A 21664-nucleotide genomic window follows, 5' to 3' on the forward strand; every position below is an offset into this window, starting at 1 on the left:
CCAAAAACTAAGGGAACTCCTAGTATTGATCACAGATCTGGATTATACCAGAGTCTAAGAAATTCCCAACTTATGCAATAGCTTTACTTTAATTAAAGGGGATTTTCAAAAAATGTTATTTTTATATGTGGATAATAAAAATAATTAATTTATATATTTGTAACTTTTACATACAAAAAAAATCATAAATCAAACGTAATTTCTTTGTGAAATTCCATTTCCTGATTCTTTAATTTGTAACTTATACACAATACTAAAAGTCAAATCTACATAATCAAGTCATTCAGACTTGCCTGCCCTAAGCATTTAAAAATTATTAACATGCTAATTTCTTCATGGTTTCAAAGGATAGGAATCTTACTGAGAATGTCAAAATGAAAGCAGCAATGGTATTTTCCAGGTGAGCCTCTACAATATTATTCTGAAATATGAAATGAGGATTGAAGAACGGTAAGTTCCCAGAAGGCTATAGTTGGAGTAAATATTTGCTGAGTTCCTATTGTGCTTCAGCTGTTAGGAAACAGAAATGAAAAGAACAGAGATGACTCTCACAAAGCTAATGACAAGGGGCTGGGGATTTAGCTCAGTGGTGGCACGCCTCGCAGGCACAAGGTCCTGAGTTCAATACCCAGTACCAGAAAAAAAAAAAAAAAGAAAGACAGATCTTTTAAAAATTAGCAAACATTGCAACTGTGATATATAATAGGAGAGATAAGTACAAGATACTGTGTGCATTACTGTCAAGGAGACCAAACTTTATCAAGAAGAATAGGGAACATTTACCTGAGGAAGTGACCTTAACTTTGAAGAATAAACCCATCTTAGCCAGTCAGTGGGTTATGTTTTTGGGTTTGTGTATGCATGTTTGTGTTAGGTAGTTGATAGAGTTGAGAGAGGATAGAGGATGATATCTATAGAGTAGTCTGCAAAAACATTACACAGAGAAGCTCCAAGTAGCTGGCAAAAAGAGTACTCACTGAAGGAGGAAGGGGAGAAGTGGCTTGAAGACAGGCAAACAAAAAGCAAATCACAGAGGGTTTGGGAATGGAACCTGAGATCAACTGGGAGCCATTTCCAGTCTTATTGAGGGGCATGAGAAGGTCTTATGTACATTTTACAAATTACTTTGGCTGATGTGTAGAGAGTGAATTAAGAAAGAACTAGAGTGGATGTGGAATAAGTAATTATGAAACACTTCAAGAAGATTAAGTAAGAGAGGATATTGGTTAAAATGACTTGCACAAGGATATTGTCTTTGTTGAGAAGGATACGGATTCAAATTGGATGTACAGAGCAAGGGAGAAAGAGGTGCCAAGAGTGACTCCTTTCCTTCCCCAGGTTTCAGAAACCAAGTTAATGGGGTTTCTCAGACTTGTACACTGGAAGAGAAGCTGACTTGAGAATGCAGTTAAAAGTTGAGTTTGAGCAGTACTCAATGTGAGATGTTTTAAGCCGTCTAGCTGGCATTTTCCACAGTTTGTAATGTATTGTCTTAAATAGTAACAAAGATGATGGAGAATGAGGAAAACTTGATTATGGTTTAATAAGACACCTTAAGTACTATTTGATTGCAATATACATGAATACAGTAAAATAAAAAGAACAAAGCTAAAAATGATACCAGAATATCAATTATAAACTAAAGCTACTTCCTAGATAAGAACACTGCAGTATGACTTGGCAATTAGTAGAAACACAGTAACTACAAGGTCATCGCATACTTTATCAAACACTAGAGACAATACAGCCAAATATTTGACGGAAGTGTAGAATACCTCATTGGAAAGGATTAACCCAAGAGAAAACAACAAAAAGATAAGAATCAGAATTCATCTATGTCTCAAGGAAAGGACACACAGTTTTGCAAGTGTTTTTACATCTCTAGGGTTAGCATCATCTCATTTTCTATGTATTAATATTACTTTAGGTATTTTATAGGTAATTTTATTATTAATTACAAGAAAAATGCAACTTGGAAAGAGCAATATTTCTTTCACCTTTTCATTTCAAGAACGGTACATTAAAATAGAGCTCAGGCCTTAGTTGGCCAGCATTGGAATCCTAGATATTCAGACTGCAGATACTACTGTGGCAAATAGACCACCATTCCAGTACATCTGCCCTTCTAATGGACCCTGAAGATCAGTAATTAAAACAAGCTGTCTGGCTCTTCAAAGGTGAAAATAAATCAAGATGACAGAGAGTTGATGTGAAGGTAAAGTAAGAGGCTAGAGAACAGGTTTGCTCCTGACCCTCCATTAGAATTCCTCTATCAATATGATCAGAAGAACAGCAAGCTCCATACCAGGAAATCTATATTGTTAATTTGGCCTTCTTTCTAATTGACTTGTGGCTTCAGTCTAGTTCTTTAGCATTTCAGAGACTAAGTATAATGAAGGAAGTGCATTAGATGACTTCTATTTTCTCTTACAAACCCAAACAGCTGTCGCACTAGAGAGAAATGATAGAGGATGAGAAATATCCTATAGTGGAAATGATAATAAAGAAATGACTTCAAAAACACTAATACTCAAGGATCTTCCAGATCTTAATTTAACACCCCAAACTGTCCTTAGCTCTGTCCTGTCTTGGCTCAAATGTAATTTCCTTGATGATGCCTACCCTGACCATACTACTTAAAATTGTAATCTTTCCCTGCCTGCCACTCCCAGTTCTTTCCCTGTTTCATTTCTTCCTACAGCACTTTCTACCTTTTAACATACTAAAATCACTATGTTTTTCATCATTTTGTTACCCTCATCACCAAATATAAATTCTACCTGAGCAGAGACTTTTGTTTTGCTAATAGTATATACCATGTACCTAGAATAGCACATAATGTCTAATAGATGTTTACTTAATATTATTGAATGAATGAATTCCTAATACAAATTTAGGATGACATATTCCTTAACTTTAGTTACAATTGTAAAATCAGATATAACCAACTTCTCACTGGTCTAATTAGAACAATGTTTCTTACTTTTGGAAGTATATTTTAAATAGAGATGTCCGTTGAAATAAAGACGAAACCTTTTTAAAAAATAAGGCAGAGAACATTACCTCATTGAATTCATTTGACCTCGTTCCCAGGAGAGAGTTCAGTTGAGTTTAGGCAAGTTCAAAGTCTGTGAATCATAAAGCAATTAAAAAAACTAAACAGAAACGTACACTCAAATGAACTCTGCTAAGTGAAAAACCTTTACGATAGTATTGTTATTTTTATCAGGAATTGTTTAGTGATCACGTCTGAAGGTAAAAGGTTTTGCTATAACTCAAGAGATATAGATATATATGACTAAATAGATATATACCAAGATTGCTTCATTCAAGTACTTATTGAACATAACAGGTATTTTTCTTTAGGAATAATCTTCAGAAGAAATTTACTAAGCACATGAGAAAATTAGGCTCATTATTTAGTCATATTTTAGTTTACATTAAAACTTCATTAGTCACTCATTAATCTACTGATAACATTAACAATAACACCACAAATAAAGTTTCAGAATTTAGACATTCAGATACTAAGCTGTTTTGCATTCTCTGTGTCATTTTACAAATGAGGAAATACGGTTGCAGAGAGAATAAGTAATTGTTCCGAAGGGGCAGATTTGTCTTAAAAACAAAAACAAAGACTACCCAGAACATAAACACAATTGGTTTGATGCTGAAGTACATGTTCTCAATTGCAATGCTAGGTTTTCTCTTGGCTCTAAAGCGTCATTAAAATGCAAAATTTGCTACTATTGAGGGCATTCAAAACACATTTCTGTAAACTATGAAGGCAATTTTTTTTAAAACTCCAAACTATTTCGTGGCTCATAGTTTACTTAGATATTTACTCTATAAATGATAGTGGTCATGTAGATGTGTAAATTCAGTTTTCTTTATTAAAAAAACCAAAATAGGGCCGGGGATTTAGCTCAGTGTTTCTGCTGCCTGCCTTGCAATCTAAAGGTCCTGAGTTTGATCCCCAGTACCAAAAAAAAAAAATTACCCTGTATGCTAATATTATCCTAATTATTTTCACTACTGAACATGTGCACAAACAGCTTGAGGGACTGTTAATATCTAGCAAAGTGCCTGCCACAGAGTGCTTGATAATAATCTTAAGAATTCAAGGACGAAATGATCCCCAAGCTAAAGTAAGTCCAGCTTTATTTTCTTGAATATACTTTAACATATATTAAATAATACTGTTAATGGAAATTTCCCTAACTCCACTTACCAGACAGAAATTGAGCATGTATACACTTTGGAATACACTTTGTACACACAGTATGAAAATGAGATAGGATTTCTATTCTTACAGAATCTAAACTCTTCAAGGTTATGTCAATCAAGGGCTGATTTAAGCTTCTCTTTATTTTCTTCCTCAAGTAGAAATCTATGATGGTTAGTAAAGAAAAGCACCTCAAGGCCTATGATCATCTCGATAACTCTGAGATTGGTATTAAATCAGCAAGTAGAAAAAGTGTATTCAAGTTGCATGGGCAGTTGACAGTCAAATAGCTAGAATTCAGTTATTTCAGTATATCATGTATTTTCTTCCCAGTTTAAGATAATTTCTGTCTCTACTTCTATTTTTCTTCCTTTCTTTCTTTTCTTAGAGATAAAAGAAATTTTTGAAGAAATATAACATTGTGGGTATTCTCAATGTTCGTTGTTTTAGCAGTTAACTTTGGCATTCCTTAAATGCGACCATTTGCACCTTAATAAACAGCAATCCCAACTGAGAGATAGACAATGATATAACCAATAGCCTAGGTACCCTGCCTTATCCTAATGCTTAGTAAAAAATTTTCATTTTGCTTTGTCAACTTTTAAGATGTGAATTTTTGTGTGTGGGGCGGGGGGGGGTTACTGGGGATTGGAACTTGGGACTTTGCACTTACAAGGCAGGCAGTGGAACCACTGAGCTAAATCCCTGGTCTGAAAATTTCTGAAGTACAGAAAAGTTTAACTTCTATCACTAAAAGACAACCACTCTTAAAATTTTGATATATTTCTTTCTAGTAGTGTAGAAACTGATTTACTTTATAAAAATTAATGTTATGCTGTTACAATTTTCACCTGCGCCTTTTCTTGCATATTAACATAGGTGTTTTATATTATGATTACAAACTTTGTGGCCAAATTTTATATTACTACTTTAAGAGAATGTATCATAATTTACTTACCCATATATAAGTTGTAAGTATTTAGGTTACTTCTTATTTTTCACTTTATAAAATAAGATAGCAATGAACTCTGCGTCTCATTTTTCTGTAGATTTTTAAAAGTTTATATATTAATTGTTACCTTGTAGGTATACAATACATTTACATTTATCATTGGGTGTTTGTACCTGAACATGATGTATCTTAGTTCTTATTTTTTCCCCCATTACCTATGCACCCTTCATCCCCACCATATGTGTCTCATTTTTAAAATCGTTAAGGTAGATTTCCTAAAATGTAATTCGTGAGTCAAACATATTTAAGGTATATATGGGCACATTGTTTCTTTTATTCATTTTACTAATTTTTAACTCCAACTTGTTTTCCTTGAATCTTTCTGGCACTTGATAGTCTCACTTCCAAAATATCTTTGCTGATTTCATGTATATTTCTTTGTAGCTAACAGGAATATTCCAGTATGTTACTATTTGTTCACCAGCGTACTAATTTCTTTTTTAAAAAATATGAACTGCCTATTTTCATCTTTTACCCAGTTCTGTTTGGGCCTTTCATTTCTTCTTATTCATTTATGACCCCTGTATAAATTAAAAATATAAATCCATAGTAATCATTGTAATAAATAGCTATTTAGTTTGTTATATTTGCCTCTGAATTCAAGATAATTTTCACGTTCATCTTTGTAGTTTTAACAGGATCATCATTTATAATTGTTTCCATATCATTTACTTTTAGTACCCCTCACTAGTCCTTTCCTGTCATTATACTTTTACTCTCGAGTACTTAATTCTTATTCACATGTTGGTATATTCCATTGACCATCTGCATTAGGATATCCTGTAACAACAGGCTTTCTACTGAACAGTTTTTAAATCCTATCTTATTTACTTTTAGAAACATCCTAGGTGGGTACTGTTATTGTCTCCATCTTGACAATACAGAAATTAAGGTTGCTGAGGCTAAGGAACTTGTCCAAAGGTCTTCAGGTGTTAACTGATGAAGCTGCAATTCAAATCCTCCCGAGCCATCACTTCAGTCTCATCTTTCCTTTTATCTTACCCCTTTGTCCTCTCTCACCTTAATTTTGTCATTCTATCATCTAAAAATCTTGTGCCACTACGGTAGGTTTATCTTAATATAAATCATTGACTTATCCCAAGGGATGATTCTCTTATGGAGTTTTGAAGACAGTACTAGAGGCTGGAAGAGGAGACGGTTGGGGGAAACAGAACTTTTGAAGCACTACAAACATAACTCAGGTGGTTAACCTACTTGTTAACTTCAATAAAGCTGCCTGTGACAGACTCTCAGCACTGAATATTTTCAACAAGCATTTATTGAATCTTTATTTTTGTAAGTTACAAGGAATAGAAGAAATCCATCATATAAAATAATAATAATAAGTACCAAATGAGATACAGATAATGAGAAGTAGGATTGGAAGAGGAGTAGAAATCACTTCTGCCTAGTGCATATCAGTATGTCATTGAATTTTAAATTAAGATAATTCACTGACAGGGCTGGGGATTTAGCTCAGTGGTTCTGCCACCTGCCTCACAAGCGCAAGGTCCCGAGTTCAATCCCTGGTACCAAAAAAAAAAGAAAAAGATAATTAATTCACTGATATCTGATCGATATTTCACCCCAATCATGACTGTTGCAGTACTAAATGGTGGCAAGATAAACAACATCTTTGGAGACCACCAACTTTACCTTAAGAGTTTTGACTTTTTTAATGCAGGATTTTTTTTTATAGCAAACTGATGCAATCTAGGGTGGGTTTGAGTACAGTCATTCATTGTCCCCTGTCATTAAAACAGTCACGTGTCTTTCACATCTAAAAATCTGTTACATATAAATAGGTTGATCCCTTGTTAAAATGACTTAGTCATTTGTCTTGCACTTTGCACTGAGAACATTTTTTGTTGTTTCTCTGACTCAGACCAAGAAGTTCATTAAGGTGAATTTCATTCCTTCTTTCTGGACATATTCTTTCAGGTTATATAGTTTGGACTCAGATTAGCTAAGTAGAGGAGACAGGAAAAATCAGAGAAATAAACCATTACAAAAATGAGGGAAAGAAACAAAAGATTTGCAATAAAGTTGTTGCAAAACCTTTTATTCTTCAAGAAAACCTCCTGAAGTATTAAAAATCTTGAAGAATAAAGTAGAAATAGGTGAAAAGCTTTTTAATTTCTCTAAATTTGGTTTTTTTCAGTTAAAAGTTTTATTCACAGAAGCTGTTCTTAATTCATATAAGTTCATTTTTAATATTAAGTGGGATAAGCTATTCAATGATTTGAGTTGCATTAAACACTTTATTACAGTTTAGTTCTCAGTGAATTTGTTGTGGATGTTTATATTTTAATAGGTAAAAGCAATGAACTATTTAAAAAGATGGAACTGTAACTGCATTGGAAAATTTATAGAATTTTATCAACTCAGTAAAAAAAATGAAGGCTACGATAAAGACTGGTTTAGATATCAATTATCATTAGAGCACTATGCCTTTTTAGAATAAGTATAATTTACAGAAATTATACAAGTAATTATTTTGTCAAACATTAACATTTACTAATGTTTTGTTTAGTTTGCAAAAACCACCTCCAGTTACAAAAAAATCAGTAACCTTATTGGAATCAACCCAGTTTTACCAATGTCCTAAGAGTTCTTAATTGTTGCAATATTTTAAGTATTTAATTTTAAAATACTTTGGTGCCGTGTCTGTACTTTATGTGTACATATTAACTGGTCTCTTTATAGGAAACCCAAGTAAAAGTTGATCACATTAAGCACTGTAAAATAAAGGCAATAGCTAATCACCTTTAAAAAATACTCTATATAGAACCATTCCAATTATCAAAGATATCCTTTAGGGACTAATAACTGCCTTCTATAAAATACAAAACAAAATACATTTACTGGCTTGTTTTTCACTTTGAAGTCACCCTCTTATCCAGAGTAAGGATTTCTAAGAAATAAAACCTGTAGTGCAATTCACTTAGTTTTAGTTTAGGCCATTCTGTCCTTCCCCCGTTGTCCTTTTTTTCTTCCCTAATGTCCCCACACTTCCATAGTATAATTACATTATTAAAAACATTAACTACCTGTAGTTTATGCTGCAGATCAAGACATCATTTGAGTAACTTCAAATGGTGTACAGCTTTTCATGAAAGAAAAAGGGTGTTTTGTGGTCACAATTACCTCAAAACATAATTATAGTCAAAGAACCTGACATAGCAAGCCGTACCAGTTACAAAGCCACAATTTTGAAACATGGCAATTTAAAAGTTAAGCAAATGTGAGATGTTGTAGGATGTGAACAGCTCTTCTTCTGATTAAGTGTTAAGTGTTGTACATTTGTTATTAATAAATACTTATAAAGGCATGAGGAACCTAGGATAGGCATTATTTGTTAGATTTTTCATTTAGTATTGCTTGAGGTAGGGTAGAAAACTGTGTTTCAGTATTGCATAGTGTTAATTGGATGGCAAAGAGTTTCAGAGAAAACAAGGCAACTGGACTGACCATATTTCTGGAATCCCTACCACTTTCAAAAGGGCTGTCCTAAATGCTATATGAAAAAAAAACCTAAACAAATCAACCACACAATTCTTAGGCTCTGTCTGGGAGTGTAGAAATACTCGTGATAATTGACAGTTTCCCAGAGGGCAGGTCATGATGCTTATTTTAATATATCACCACAGCTCTGCACAGTGTTTAGCATATGGTAGGTATTCCCTAAATATTTGAGTGGTATTGCCTGAATGAAAGCCCTGATTTACAGAGAAACACATCACTAAGAATAAGTTCAAATAAAATTGTAAAATGTAAGCAGTATATAAAATTAGAGCAATATTCTCTTAAAGTCTTTATGTATTTTGTACATAGTTCACATTTTACTGAATCAATCTACTCAGTACTTAATTCACCTAAGACTGTAGTATGTGCCAGACACTACTTCTAGGTTCTGTGAACAAAATAGCGTGACATTTGATTAAAGATCTGGGAAAAAATGAAGAACTGAGTCCCTCTGTACACCTAACTAAGGGAAGAGAGTTGCAGGCCGAGGTAACAGTTAAGCTCCAAGGGCCTGGGGTGGGTGTTCAGAGAACAGAAAGAAGCCTGCTGAGGCTGGAGCAGAATCAAGGTGGGAAAGAGTGTCAGGGGTGAGGTCAGGGATAAGGAGGCCCAGATTATGCAGAGTCTTCCCCATGATTGGAAGGACTTTGCATTTGGCTCTGAGTGAGGGGGGAGCCAAGGGATAGTGACAGGATTTTAGTTGTTTTACTATGAAGAAAATCCTGTTGGGAAAAGGAAGGCTGTTAGAGCGGGGGCAAAGACTGAGTAAACTGCTTACAGGCTGTGTGATTTTGGTGAAGAACTAAAAACTTCAGTGTCACTCTAAAATGTGAATAACAGTAACATTCATCACTTCATAGGGTCCTTATAAGGATAAATTAATTACTCTCGGGCAGGGGATTTAGCTCAGTGGTTCTGGCGCCTGCCTCTCAAGCGCAAGGTCCCGAGTTCGATCCCTGGTACCAAAAAAAAAAAAATTAATTACTCTCCTTGAATCTCTTGGGAGGGTTACATGATCAGTGCCTATTTGCCCATCAACAGCTAAATGGATAAAGAAAATGTGACATTTATACACAATGGAGTGTACTCTACCATGAAGAGAAATACTACTTGAGTACTTTGTAGGAAAATGGAAGCATCTTGAGATCATAATGTTAAGTGAAATAAATCAGACATACAAGCGTAAATATCATATTTTTTCTCTTATACAAGAAACTCAAAGAATAAATAAATTAAAGAGCAAAATAGATAATAGGAAACAGGAAGATAGATCTTTTGCAAATTGAAAGGGGGACCAGAGATGGAGCATGGGGTATGGAGGGGAAGGATACACTAAAAGAATTGAGATGTGTCATGTACATGGACCAACTCACCACAATCCATGTAATCATTATGTATCACAAATATGAATTAAAAACATTGGGAGAAGAGAATCTAGAGTTGGAGAGAGTAGGAAGGGAAGGAAAGAGAAGGCAAATAAGAAAAATTAAGATACGTTATATATTACCTAAGATGAATATAAACACTGTGTACTGTACATGTGTAATAGCAAAGATTTGTAAATGTTAGTTTTATCACTATCATTATTCCAACCAGAATATATAGGACAGAGTGTAGCAGAGACCCAGTCTTCATCGCTGAGAAGATGCCAGCAAGTGGGTGAAGTGACTACTGAGGGTGGAGGGTGGGAGGTGGGAAAATGCAGGCTGTGGAGATGCGCACTTCAAGGAGTAGGAGTAGCTGCTTGGATGACGCTGTGTGACAGCTTGGAAGGGAGGTGACTGAATTTCCCTGGAGATTGATGAGGCTGGGGAGAAACTACTCAGACCAGCTTGGTAAGAGTGGTGGGCAGTAATGCAAGACAAATGTCTTGAAATAAGCCAAGGACTGTGGCGTGGAAGTAGCAAAGGCAGGACTAGCCATTGTCTAGGTTTGTCATATTTTATTTCATATTTGCACGTCACTGGGACAAAGAAACAAAAAATAATTCAATGGTAGAGCCTTATTTAAAAATCTCTGGCTATTGTGATCCTTAACCTAGATATGTCCTTGACAGAGATCTTCACTTAATGCCTATGACTTTTGAAATAATATGGTCAGCATGCTATCATACTTTAAAGACCATGCCCTGGTACTTTACAGAGGATTTCAGGCCATTCAAAAGGGTACATATAATGTAACAGGACTGCATAAACTAACGGTGGGATAATGGGATACAGTGGAAACAGAGTAGAAGCGTAAATAGAAGTAAAAATGGATGTGATTAAGATGAAAGCTTGTACATTTGCCCAGATGGGTCACAGGGTAACCCTTTAAACAGTGAACCCATGCTGAAACCAATTAGAACTGAGAGGGAAAAAAATGGCATGTTAGAAAAAAGCGACTATCCAGTAAAGAAAAAAATCTAGGCAATGAAAATTACGAGTAAAAAATAGAAAATTATGGTTCTGAAGTATGCTATTTTTAAAAACTTATACCTTACACTATACTGTAATAAATGAGGTTTCTCTTCTTCACAACGTTTGTAGGAAGCTGAAAGGCCAGAATGTGTGAAAGCATATATAGACTAGATGTTACAAAGAACTATTTACTCTGTGTTTATAAGAAGCATGAAAAGCTCTGATGTTAATTTATGCTTTCTGAAGTAGAATTGTGAAATTTGCAGTTACTTTTATTTCTTTTTAAGAATACAGTGGACAGCCGGGGATTTAGCTCAGTGATTCCGGCACCTACCTTACAAGCGCAGGGTCCTGAGTTCAATCCCCGGTACCAAAAAAAAAAAAAAAAAAAGAATACAGTGGACAAGAGAAAATATTGAGTGTTGAAAGACATAATACAAAGAAATTACTACTAAAGTCATACGTTAAAATATCTTTTTTAAAAATCTTAAAGTAGTGCTTTAAAATGCTCTGGGGGAGCATGGGCATTAATTTGACAACTGAACTTTAAAAATATAGATGCTCTTTTAAATAACATTTCTACCCTGAATTTCTCATTTCTATTTACAGTCAAAAATCTTCCTTTTAATTTTCTCCTACTTACTCTAAAAATGCAGAGATACACCACGAAACACTGAAAAAAGACTCATGCGCAAAAGTTTCTCATTGCATTTTTAGAGGTGTTGATGAGGAAGATTTAAGTACAGGATGGGTAGCCCCCATGTTACATTATGAATTGTATTAGACGTGATGTCAGAGAACAGTTCCCTTAGCCTTTCCAGACTCTGGGAGCCAATTTCGCATCTATATATGACCTCTTAAAGTTTGGAGACTTCTGTGAACACGTATACACCTCGTTCTTGATGACTCACACACCCTTCAAAGAAGGGCGGAAGAACCCAGGGACCCCTGGAAATCCAGCCCCAGATTATATCCGCGGGGCGGAAGGAGCCCCGCCAGACCGCGTCAGCCGGACCTAACCACACCCAGGTGCGACTCGTTCTCTGTTACCTCGCTCGCGTCCTAGAAGAAGCCAGGCACACTCTCACCCCGGCTTCTCAGAGTGCAGGTTTCAGCCCGCATCTGCCCCACTGGCACTGCAGTCGCGCTCTGCCCCCGAAGCTCGCGTCCTGGGGAATTCCCCCGGGGAGCCTGAGGTAAGGTGCACGCAGTTAGGGTCGGAAGGCCGAGTTCCCGTGCCGGTCAGTCTACGCAATGTAGTCCACCTGGAAGAAGGGCGTCCTGGATGGCGGGGCTGTGGACGTCCTGGGGCCCCCGCGGGGTCACTTCTCCAGGCGCCCTAAGCTCCGGGAGTAGTCCAGGCCAGTAGATTTCGGCGCGAATCCCGTGCACTGGGTCCCGCTGCCCCTAGCGCGCTCCACAGCGGTCAGGGACCTGGCCTGGGAGCCTCGAACCAGGCTGGGGCGTCCGCCGGGACTGGAGCGAGGCGGGGAGCCGGGGGAGTCCGCTCGCCTGTAAGTGGAGGCTCAGCCACAGGACCCCTGACACACACACCACCAGCATCCAGGCTTCAGCGGTGCAGAATCCGGGCGAGCACGCTCACCCCCCACCCCGGGCTCCGCCGCAGAGTTCGGAGCCTCCGTGCTCCCAGGCAGGCTGCACGTTTGGCTGACAGGCTGTGGTTTCTCCCTAGGTCGCCATGGATCTTGAAGGAGACCTCCAGGGAAGAGCAGGGAAGAACTCCTATAAACTGGACAAGAAAGGGTTTGTTGTGCTTTCCTAATTCGCCCGGCTTTCATCATTTACATAGTTCACGTGGCAGCTTGTTTCTAGCCTCCAGCTGAGAAAAAAATGATGAGGGTGGAGTGGTTGTTGCCCTTAGGGTCTTCAGTGGTGCAAGGCAGCCTTTGGAAGCAGTCTCTGCTCACAGCAGGAGGTCCTTGGCACAGCTTACCTTGTCTGTCTTAGGTCTCCATGAGGGTCCTAGCCCCAATTCTGTGTTACGTTATCTTTTGCTTTACAAGCAGTGTGATCCCCACACACCTGAGCCATCCTCTGCCTGGGCTCTGCTCTGTGCTCCAGTCTCTTGTGATAAACAGCGACATAAACATTGCATGTTTGAGCCATGGCAGATGCAACAGAAGGCAAAACGACATCTAGGTTATTTTTGTTTTGTTTTAACTGGCCATAACTGTGTGGATATTAAATTGGTAATGTAACCAACCACAGAAGGAAAATAAACACTTGAAGTACATTTATTCACACTACTCTGCCTATCTGAGAAATTTTAAACTTTACTCAATAGGTTCATTGTTAGTAAAAACGTGTAATGTAAACTGTAAGATAACATACGTTATTAAATATAGTAATATTACTAGGAACTAAGCTTCCCAGTGTAAGTGAAGGGATATACATGTGTAAATCAGTGTTTAAAGATGTTAAACTTGTATTGGAAACGCCAGTATGAAATCATGATTTCTTAATAGTTTATTTTCCATCCACTAAGACAGACGCACTTTTAGTGCCAAATCTTGATTTCTAAACACCATTCTTTATTAGAAAGGAAGAGCACCCTATAGAAAAATAGCTAATTTCAACCAGTTCTAGCGCAAGGAAAATACCCAGTGTGCTGGGAGTATCTTGTATACCCCAAAACAAGGAAGTAAAGTTGAATAGTGTAGTCAAACGACTCAGCACCTGGGCTAGAAAGGGTCCCCACTAGCCGGACACTTTGAACATCAAAGGAATAACAGCCAAAAATGATTTTGAGGTATTGAATACAATACAACAGATGAATCCTCAGTGATATTCTGAGAAGAAGAAAACTCAAAGAGGGTATGAGAGGTCGGGGAAAAAAAAGAGACGTACTTTACAGAAAAATGTAGCTGTATTTATCATATTGGAACCTGCATTGTCATAATTAATTCAGGCAAAGATTGTCACTGGATCTTAAACCATTCAGAGAAAAGTTGTATCTAATAATTATGTCCACATTTCTTACTAATGGGAAGAAGGGAAATGTATTTTTCCAGTGAGATTTTGCAGTTGCCATCTTAACCAAGTGGCCAGACTTAACCTCGCTTATGGTGGATAGATTCTTTTAAATTACTCGGCATGCGATGGAATTTGAGTACACAACACCACAAAGATACTATGTTTACAGATAAATTTACTACAAATCCAACTAAGCTTCTAGACTGGTGCTTTCCAATAGAAATACGAGTTGCCATTTTCTCTTTAATGCTAAAACCTCCAATCTGCTATGTATTCTACACAGTTACTGTACTTCTCCACTTACACTCAGTTTAAAGCTGATGTATACAAGATGTGAGACATTCCATAAAATAACTATTCGTGTCCTTTTAAAAAAAATGTAAAAAAAAAGATGAGGGCTGCTAGATTAAGAGGGACTACAGAGACATAATCATCAATTGTAATGTGTAAACTCTCTTTATATCAGTGCTTACAAAGAGAGAACCATGTATATTAACAATTCTTGGGAAAATTGAATGTAGACTGAATATTAGATGATGTCACAATTGCTGTTAAAGTTCTTAGATGTGATAATGGTAGGAAAATTTATGGTTATCATAGTATTTATAACTTACCTTTAAATATTTCAGCAAAATATTTACAAATAGTAATATATACTCTGTTGTGTAAATAAAAAATATATTCAAAATCTAGATATAGATAAATCAAGATGAATCGTTTGGAGAGCTCTTATATTCTTTGAATTTTTCTTTCCATTTGAAATTTTTCATAATGCAAAACTTAAAGTCATAGCACGTAATCAAAAAGACTCCACAGAATCTGTTTTTTAAAATATGGTAGTTTGTATCCTGAAGACACAAATACTTAGATATATTTTAGTAAGAAAATTGAAGTTGTGTAGAGGGAAATAGTAAAGAAAATTGGTTGATCCTCTCTGTGTCTTCATTTTATTATTGGTACTGCCATGGTCTATAGACTTTGCTTCAAAGTAGAGATTTTTAAAGTAATTTTATTAATCTGTGCTTATCACCATTGATTTTAGTCTGTTATTAAAACTATTTTAATGTGGGTTTGTAAAGACACATCTGACTTTGCTAATAGACAATGCTGGGATAATAGCACTATCTGGAGTACCTGTATGTGTAAACATCCTCCTTGGCATGATATTTTGTGAGTGACTTGTCTTTGTAAGGTCTGTGTTCCCTGCTGCTGGGGTTAAGTGAGGAATCTGGTAGGGGTGAGAGTTCCTATGAAAGTGTATTTCAATGTAGTTCAGTTCAGTATCTCAGAAGTTCGCGGTCACAGCTTACAGTCTGGTGGTTAGGGGACAGACTTTGCAGTTAAAATCTTGGCTTTATTCCACTGGTGGAACCTTGCACAAGTCGGCTAACTCTTCTTACTCTTCTGTGGCTTTTGTCATCTGTAAAAGCATGACAAAAAGTGCGCCTTCTTCAGAATTGTTTGAGAATCTTGTGTGGGTATGTTTTCCTTAGCCACTACCCTTAATATACTGTAAATTCTCCAAAGCAGCGTCAGTTTTAGAACATGAAAGAAACAGCCTCCGTTTAAAGACAGTATGACTGGAGACAGGGTACTGACACTACACCTTACTAGGGTAAGATGGGGCCAAACCTGATGGTGTTTGTGTTTCCTTGCTGTCACTCCAAAGCTAAATATTCATAAACTCTGGATTTGTTCTTTAGAAATCTCTTTACCTCATGTTGTGTAAAGAACAGAGAAAGATGAATTTAGTGTTGGAACTTGAAAATCTCTTCAAAAACAATACAGCTCTTTTCGAACAGTCTTTCTTGTATATTTACAAAAATGAGGTTGCTTTGTTATGGTTGCTTTGCTTTCCCATTCAAGGTGGTGTTTGCGTACTTTAAAGAGCATGGCTCCCTGAGTCAGATTCTTTTGAAACTAGCCTCACAGTCATAGTTGGCCTTTTAATGCCTAAGGACACCTTTCTCACAATTTATAGAACATATTTTTAGGCCATAGGTTTTCTAGATTAACTTGTTTTCGTAATGGTCTAATTAAGGCTCCAGGCATCTGTTCAGAATTAGACATGCTCATATGGAAAGTTAATTATTTTTTTCTCAGGCTAGTTATGGCCAGCACTGACCAGCACTGCTCTCATTAATATCTGGTAGTAGATAGATAGAATATATACTCTTGGAGTTACACACATGGTTCATTAAAGAGATTTATGGAGGGCATGAATGATTTTCTAGAGAGAATAAAAAGAGGAGACTCTTACCTTAGTATATACTTTCTTAGTTATGAATGATATGTCAGTTTATGTGTGTGTGTATTCTTCATGGAAAATTAAAATATTTACCCAAGGGCACAAGTTAGAAGCTTTTTTAATAGAAATGTTAATATCAGGTGATAACTAGGTATATAGAATTCTAAGACCTATGTAAACATTTGTACTCTTTATAAATTAAATCATACTACGAACCTATTTTTTACTGAATAATATAAACATATTTTTTGTCCTAGTTGTCATTAAATATATGCATTAGGTATTAATTTGGTAATGTAAACTTTGTATAATTTTTAAAGTGTTTTGTAATTGCCTTGTTTTTTTCAGTAAAAAGGAGAAGAAGAAAAAGCAACCAACCGTCAGTACATTTACCATGGTGAGATTTAAATTTTTTACTGTTCAAAATGCTTTGTAAATTGCGCAGCTCCTTCTCTAGAAACAAAGTATTTCCTACTTCTCTCTTGTTATTTTTTATTAGTGCTTATTAATTTTATAAAATACTGGGTTTCTATATGTGTATATAATATATTTTGATCATATCCAGCTCCCCATTATCCTTTTTATTCCCCCTAAATCACACATATAGAGTTATTTCTTCTGGTATAATATTTTCTTAGAAAATCTGGCTAAGTGAGTTACAGGGGTTGGGCAGCAGCTGTGACTGATGTGATCCAAGGGAGGAGAAAAAGACACTGGCACTTCCCAGCTGCCAGAGGGTTTTGTGGCTGCAGGATATCCTACCAGCTGCTGAAACCCCTCCCACCCCTGGCCAAAAGCTGCTGGGTCCTAGGGGTCTCGGGGTGTATGGGGTAAATAGTGACTCCTTCAGGGGCGCAGTCAGAGAGTTTAGCAAGGGCATAGAAAGGAGAAGACTGATGTTATTTTTTCTATTATGGATTCTTTTTTTTTTTTTCCACCTTTGCTTAACAATTCGCCTAATTAGAGGAATTCTTTCCTTGGGCTATTTGGTGATTTTGCGTTTTTTTGTTGCTGGGGATCAAACCCCAGACCTCATGTGCAAACCACTTGCTCTGCCTTGCAGCTTCATTTTCAACCCTGGAGTCTAATTGTTAATACTTGTAGGTTGTTTTTAAAAAACTCAAAATCTTATATTTTATAAAATTTAACTTAACTACTCTGTAGAGGTAATACCCTGAACATTTAATGAAAGTCACAAAAAATTAAAAACTGCAATTTGAATATGAGACAATAACAAAGACACACATAGCACTGTGTGGAAGACATTTTTATAATTACCTGTATATAAAGTCATTTAATTCTTAAAACTCCATTTCAAGTAGTTACTATTGTCTTTACAATTTCACAGCTGGAGAAACTGAGGCTAGTTGTTAAAACAAATTTATCTTGTGATTCATTCTGGAATTAGAGATCGTTTGGGCAAAATCACAGTGCTGGCAGGATTACATTCCTTCTGGTGACTCCAGGCGAGAATCTTTCTCCTTCCCTTTTTGAGCTGCTGGGAGGCGCTTCCATTCCTAGTGACATGGCCATCTCCTTGTATCACTCTAGCCTTGCACTTCCACTGTCACCTCTTTTTCTGACTCTGAGGAAAGGCGTCCTTCAGGTCCTGACAAGTGAACTAGGCAGAACTTGCTGGGATGAGTCCCATTAGTGTATATGGGTTTGGCACTGTTAGGTGTATGATTTCAGTAGCCTGATTTACAGCACATAAATCTTGTACCCTATATATATTAGTCTCTGGTTTATGTATTGGCAAAAATGGGGTGTTTTAAGAAGAGTGGCATTTGACCAGGATTCTGTTTTTTATAAACCTCTTTAAATATCCCTGGATGCCTTGTATAGCTTTTGGGGGAAGAAGATATTGGCGAGCTTGTATAGGAGTTGCCTCTGATCTTAGTTCCACTACCACCAGAGCTTGATGTACGGCTAGTCCCAGCGGGTTGTTTTCACCCCATACTCTGGGAACTGTCTGTGTCAACCCATACAGTTTATTTGTTCCCAGCTGGGGTGGCTTATCACAGTACAGTCTCTATTCCTCAGCCTGTGGGACAGTGAAGGTTAGCACCGTAGCTTCTAGGTGGGTCAGATTTACAGTCATTTTCCCTTGTGGCACAAAGGCAATTCCGGCTTGTATCTCTTGTAATCTCTGCCCAGCAAGGGAACTGGGCAGTTTGCAAAATATAGGAACTCATGTTGAATCTTCCTTTCCCCTATAACACACCTCTTGGGTCGGAAAAATGACCTCTTTTCTGGAACTAGTGGCTCCAATAACAGTCACATGGTTTTTGGATAATGGTCCCATGGGCTGTGTCACCACGGAATGTTTCAGCTCTACTATCTACCGTAAAGTCCACCCCTGGGTTCCCCAAAGTCATCATGACCCTAGGCTCTTAGGGGCCCAAAGAGATGGAGCCTGGTCTGGCCTAGTCTTCATAACCTTTGTCTCCTGCGTGCCCAAATAGATTAGCAGTTTACTCCCTGAGCTAGTGCCCTTTTGTGGAGGGTCCCTGTCTTGTATTCTTTCTTATCTTTTTTTTATCTTTTTTTGACATTTATCTTTTTAATGTCCAAACTTTTTACATCATGCACACTGATTTTAAACTAGTTTTTGACGATTCTCAGGTTTTTGTCTGGCCTGATCTTTGCCTTGTTTTGTTGTTGTTCTTGTTTTACGTTCTCATCGCTTATGTCCTCTGCCTTTTTCCTTGAGAGTGTTGCTGCTTGTAGATTTGTCTTTTTCTTAAGCCTCTGGTTAACCTTCTGATTTGTCTCCTCATCACGATTAACATATACCTTAATGGCCACTTCTATGAGCTGAGTAGCATTTGCATTAGCAAAACTCTCTAACTTTTGTAGTTTGTGCTTGATGTCTCCCTGTAGCTGTCTCACAAGGCCAAGATTTACCATGTGCTGATTGTCAGCGGCCTCAGGATTAAAGGGAGTGGGTGCCTTCGTTGTTCTCTGCCTGCCGTTATCACCCTAGGGTTATAACTCCCGCTACACACCCAGTTTTTCTTATCAACGGTTCCTTCAGTTGGCCACCCACATCAAAGGACGACCAATCAATTTCATAAAGAGTTTTCAGCCTCTGGGTTGTTAGCTTTACTCTACAGTCTCCCATTTAGTCTTTTTCAACATATATTTTAATGGAGTGGGTTTTGATGGTTTTTTGAAATAGCTGTTCTGAGCTCTATCACGTTGACAAGGAACCACACCTTCTTGAATCTTTTGAGCAACAAAGAGCTTTTGGAAGAAGCAGCATGGGCTTTTACCAAATCAATAAGAAGTCATACATGTTTTCTTTGATAAATCACATTTGCATATTTTCTCTTCACATTGGTAAGATTTTTAGTCTTGCCATTTTCTCTTTTTATCTGTTAATAGGACAAACTTTTAACATAAAATATCATCTCATATTTAAAGTATATCTCTTGTATTTATAGCCTTTTTAATATTTTTTTCTGTCTTATTTACTATAAAGCTTTTATAACAAACCTGGGGGGCCGGGGATCTAACTCAGTGGTGCCACGCCCTGCCTTGCGAGTGCAAGGTCCCCAGGATTTCGATTCCCAGTACCAAAAAAAAAAAAAAAAAGTACAACAAACCTGGGTGTAGCCACTTGGATTTTAAAGTGTCCCCTCCCTTTTTTTAAAGATTGTTACCTTTTAAATTTGAGTGCCTACCAACAGAACTGTAAGTAACCTTGAATTAGCGTTATCTACAGAGAGCAGAAAGGACAAGTTAACCCTAAAATTATAATTTAAGAATTTGCAATGTACAAGAAATGTTTTGTGCACACCAATTAAACAAAAAGATCAACTCAAATTGAAAACCAAAGACCTTGGAGCCATTTGGCTTTGGGACTCCTGAAGCCTTTGGGTGTGGCCCATGTGGCCCCTCCTGAGGAGGTTGCAGTTTGCATCCAGCGGCCTGGGGCTCTAACACAGCACATGGTCCCCAGGCTTGGATGTTGAGCACTCTCAGTGTGCCCGTTGGATCACTCACCCACCGTTGCCTGGCCCCCACTCCCCTTTGTTGTTCCGCCTGTCATCCTGGCTTGCCCTGTCTCGCTGTTTTGCTTTCCATTCTCTGGGGCTTTCCTAGCTGTTTTCATTCCATTTATTTACATACACTTACGTACTTTTCCATTCCCAGTTTTTTGGTTTTTTTTTAACCTGGATGTGGGTTTTATCAGACTCCCCCTAAGTCTGATTACTGGGCACACACCCTTTGCGTGTCACTGTGTTTGTGGGCCTGTCCCTTGAGCTGTTTCAGAGTAACCTGTGAACTATTCTTGCTTGTGGGTCACTCCTGAGTTCCACTTGAGGTTGTAGGTTTGATCTGACGTAGTCCACATCGGACCAACCATGAGCCTCTCCCACAGTGGGCCACTACCACATCCCTCGCACCCCTACTAGCTGGTGCTCATTGCAGGTCACTCTTAGTTCGGGTCCCTGTGCAGGCTAATTTAATCCAGGTCTGATTAATCGGTACCCCCTGGAAGTGATCAGCTTTCCCTTCTGTTTGTACAGGACAGGTTCTCCCTGAGGCCCCTAAGTTACTGTAGTCCTGTAGTGCTCTGTTTCTGGATCTTGCTGTCTTTCCTCTCAGGTTCCATTTGAGCTGGTGGGAGAGGGGAAATTCCCAGGCTGGGAGAGAGCCCATTGCCTCTCAGACAGTAAGCCCATGGCCCACAGGCAAAAGGAGACAGCAAATCTGTCATCTCAAATCCCTTCATGGTCACCAAAAATGTTGCAGGAATCTAAGAGACTGGAGAGACCCACGAACTGAAACAGTTGGACTTTATTTCAGGTTTAAGGTATATATTGTCTCAACAGACTCCTTGTCCAAAACAAGAACATTGAACAAAGAGAAGTTTACCTTTTATGCATTTTGTTGAAGTAGGTGGTTTTTCTAGTGATGCAGCAAGTGAGTTTACAGGAACAGGACAAGGGCACACTGTTTTGTAACTTTGCCTTGAAAGAAGACAGTATATTATGAATCATATGAGAACAGAGTGCCATAAACTTTGTTTACAGAGCATAGTTGTTAATTTTATTGTACCAGAACAGCTACAGGGTAGGATGGGGTGATGGAGGAGGGGGGCTGTCCAAGACTGGGAAGGACTTGTTTTTCTTTAAGTCTTGCTTTACCAAGATTTAGCCATTGTTATTATTTAGCTATTATGCTACCATAAACATAGGTATGTATGTATCAGTGTAATCTGGTATCTTCTACTCTTTCGGGAAGATATCTAG

General features: G+C 37.5%; 1 protein-coding gene and 1 long non-coding RNA gene across 5 annotated transcripts in view; one reads left to right on the forward strand and one right to left on the reverse strand.

Moving 5' to 3' along the window:
- Abcb1 (ATP binding cassette subfamily B member 1) overlaps nucleotides 1–21664 on the forward strand; it is a 222447-nt gene that overhangs the window by 103433 nt on the left and 97350 nt on the right. Inside the window, exons 1-3 of one of the 4 annotated variants that reach the window (XM_087204485.1) lie at nucleotides 12151–12357; nucleotides 12855–12925; nucleotides 16752–16800. In XM_087204485.1, coding sequence (XP_087060611.1) covers nucleotides 12861–12925; nucleotides 16752–16800 — 114 coding nt within the window. In that variant the 5' untranslated portion in view covers nucleotides 12151–12357; nucleotides 12855–12860. Of the gene's footprint in view, nucleotides 1–12150; nucleotides 12358–12548; nucleotides 12676–12854; nucleotides 12926–16751; nucleotides 16801–21664 lie in introns of those variants that run through there. The other 3 variants (XM_087204489.1, XM_087204486.1, XM_087204488.1) reach the window with 3 other exon arrangements.
- On the reverse strand, nucleotides 6499–12381 carry LOC147829690 (uncharacterized). Its single transcript, XR_015448667.1, has 2 exons — nucleotides 12212–12381; nucleotides 6499–6763 (listed from the first exon to the last, which is right to left on the reverse strand). It is a non-coding gene; the product is annotated as an uncharacterized LOC147829690 (long non-coding RNA).

This window comes from Heterocephalus glaber, unplaced genomic scaffold, assembly GCF_053883595.1.
Source record: "Heterocephalus glaber isolate CG9 unplaced genomic scaffold, H.glaber_assembly_v1.0 deba00000546, whole genome shotgun sequence".
In the NCBI taxonomy this organism is placed as follows: domain Eukaryota; kingdom Metazoa; phylum Chordata; class Mammalia; order Rodentia; family Bathyergidae; genus Heterocephalus; species Heterocephalus glaber.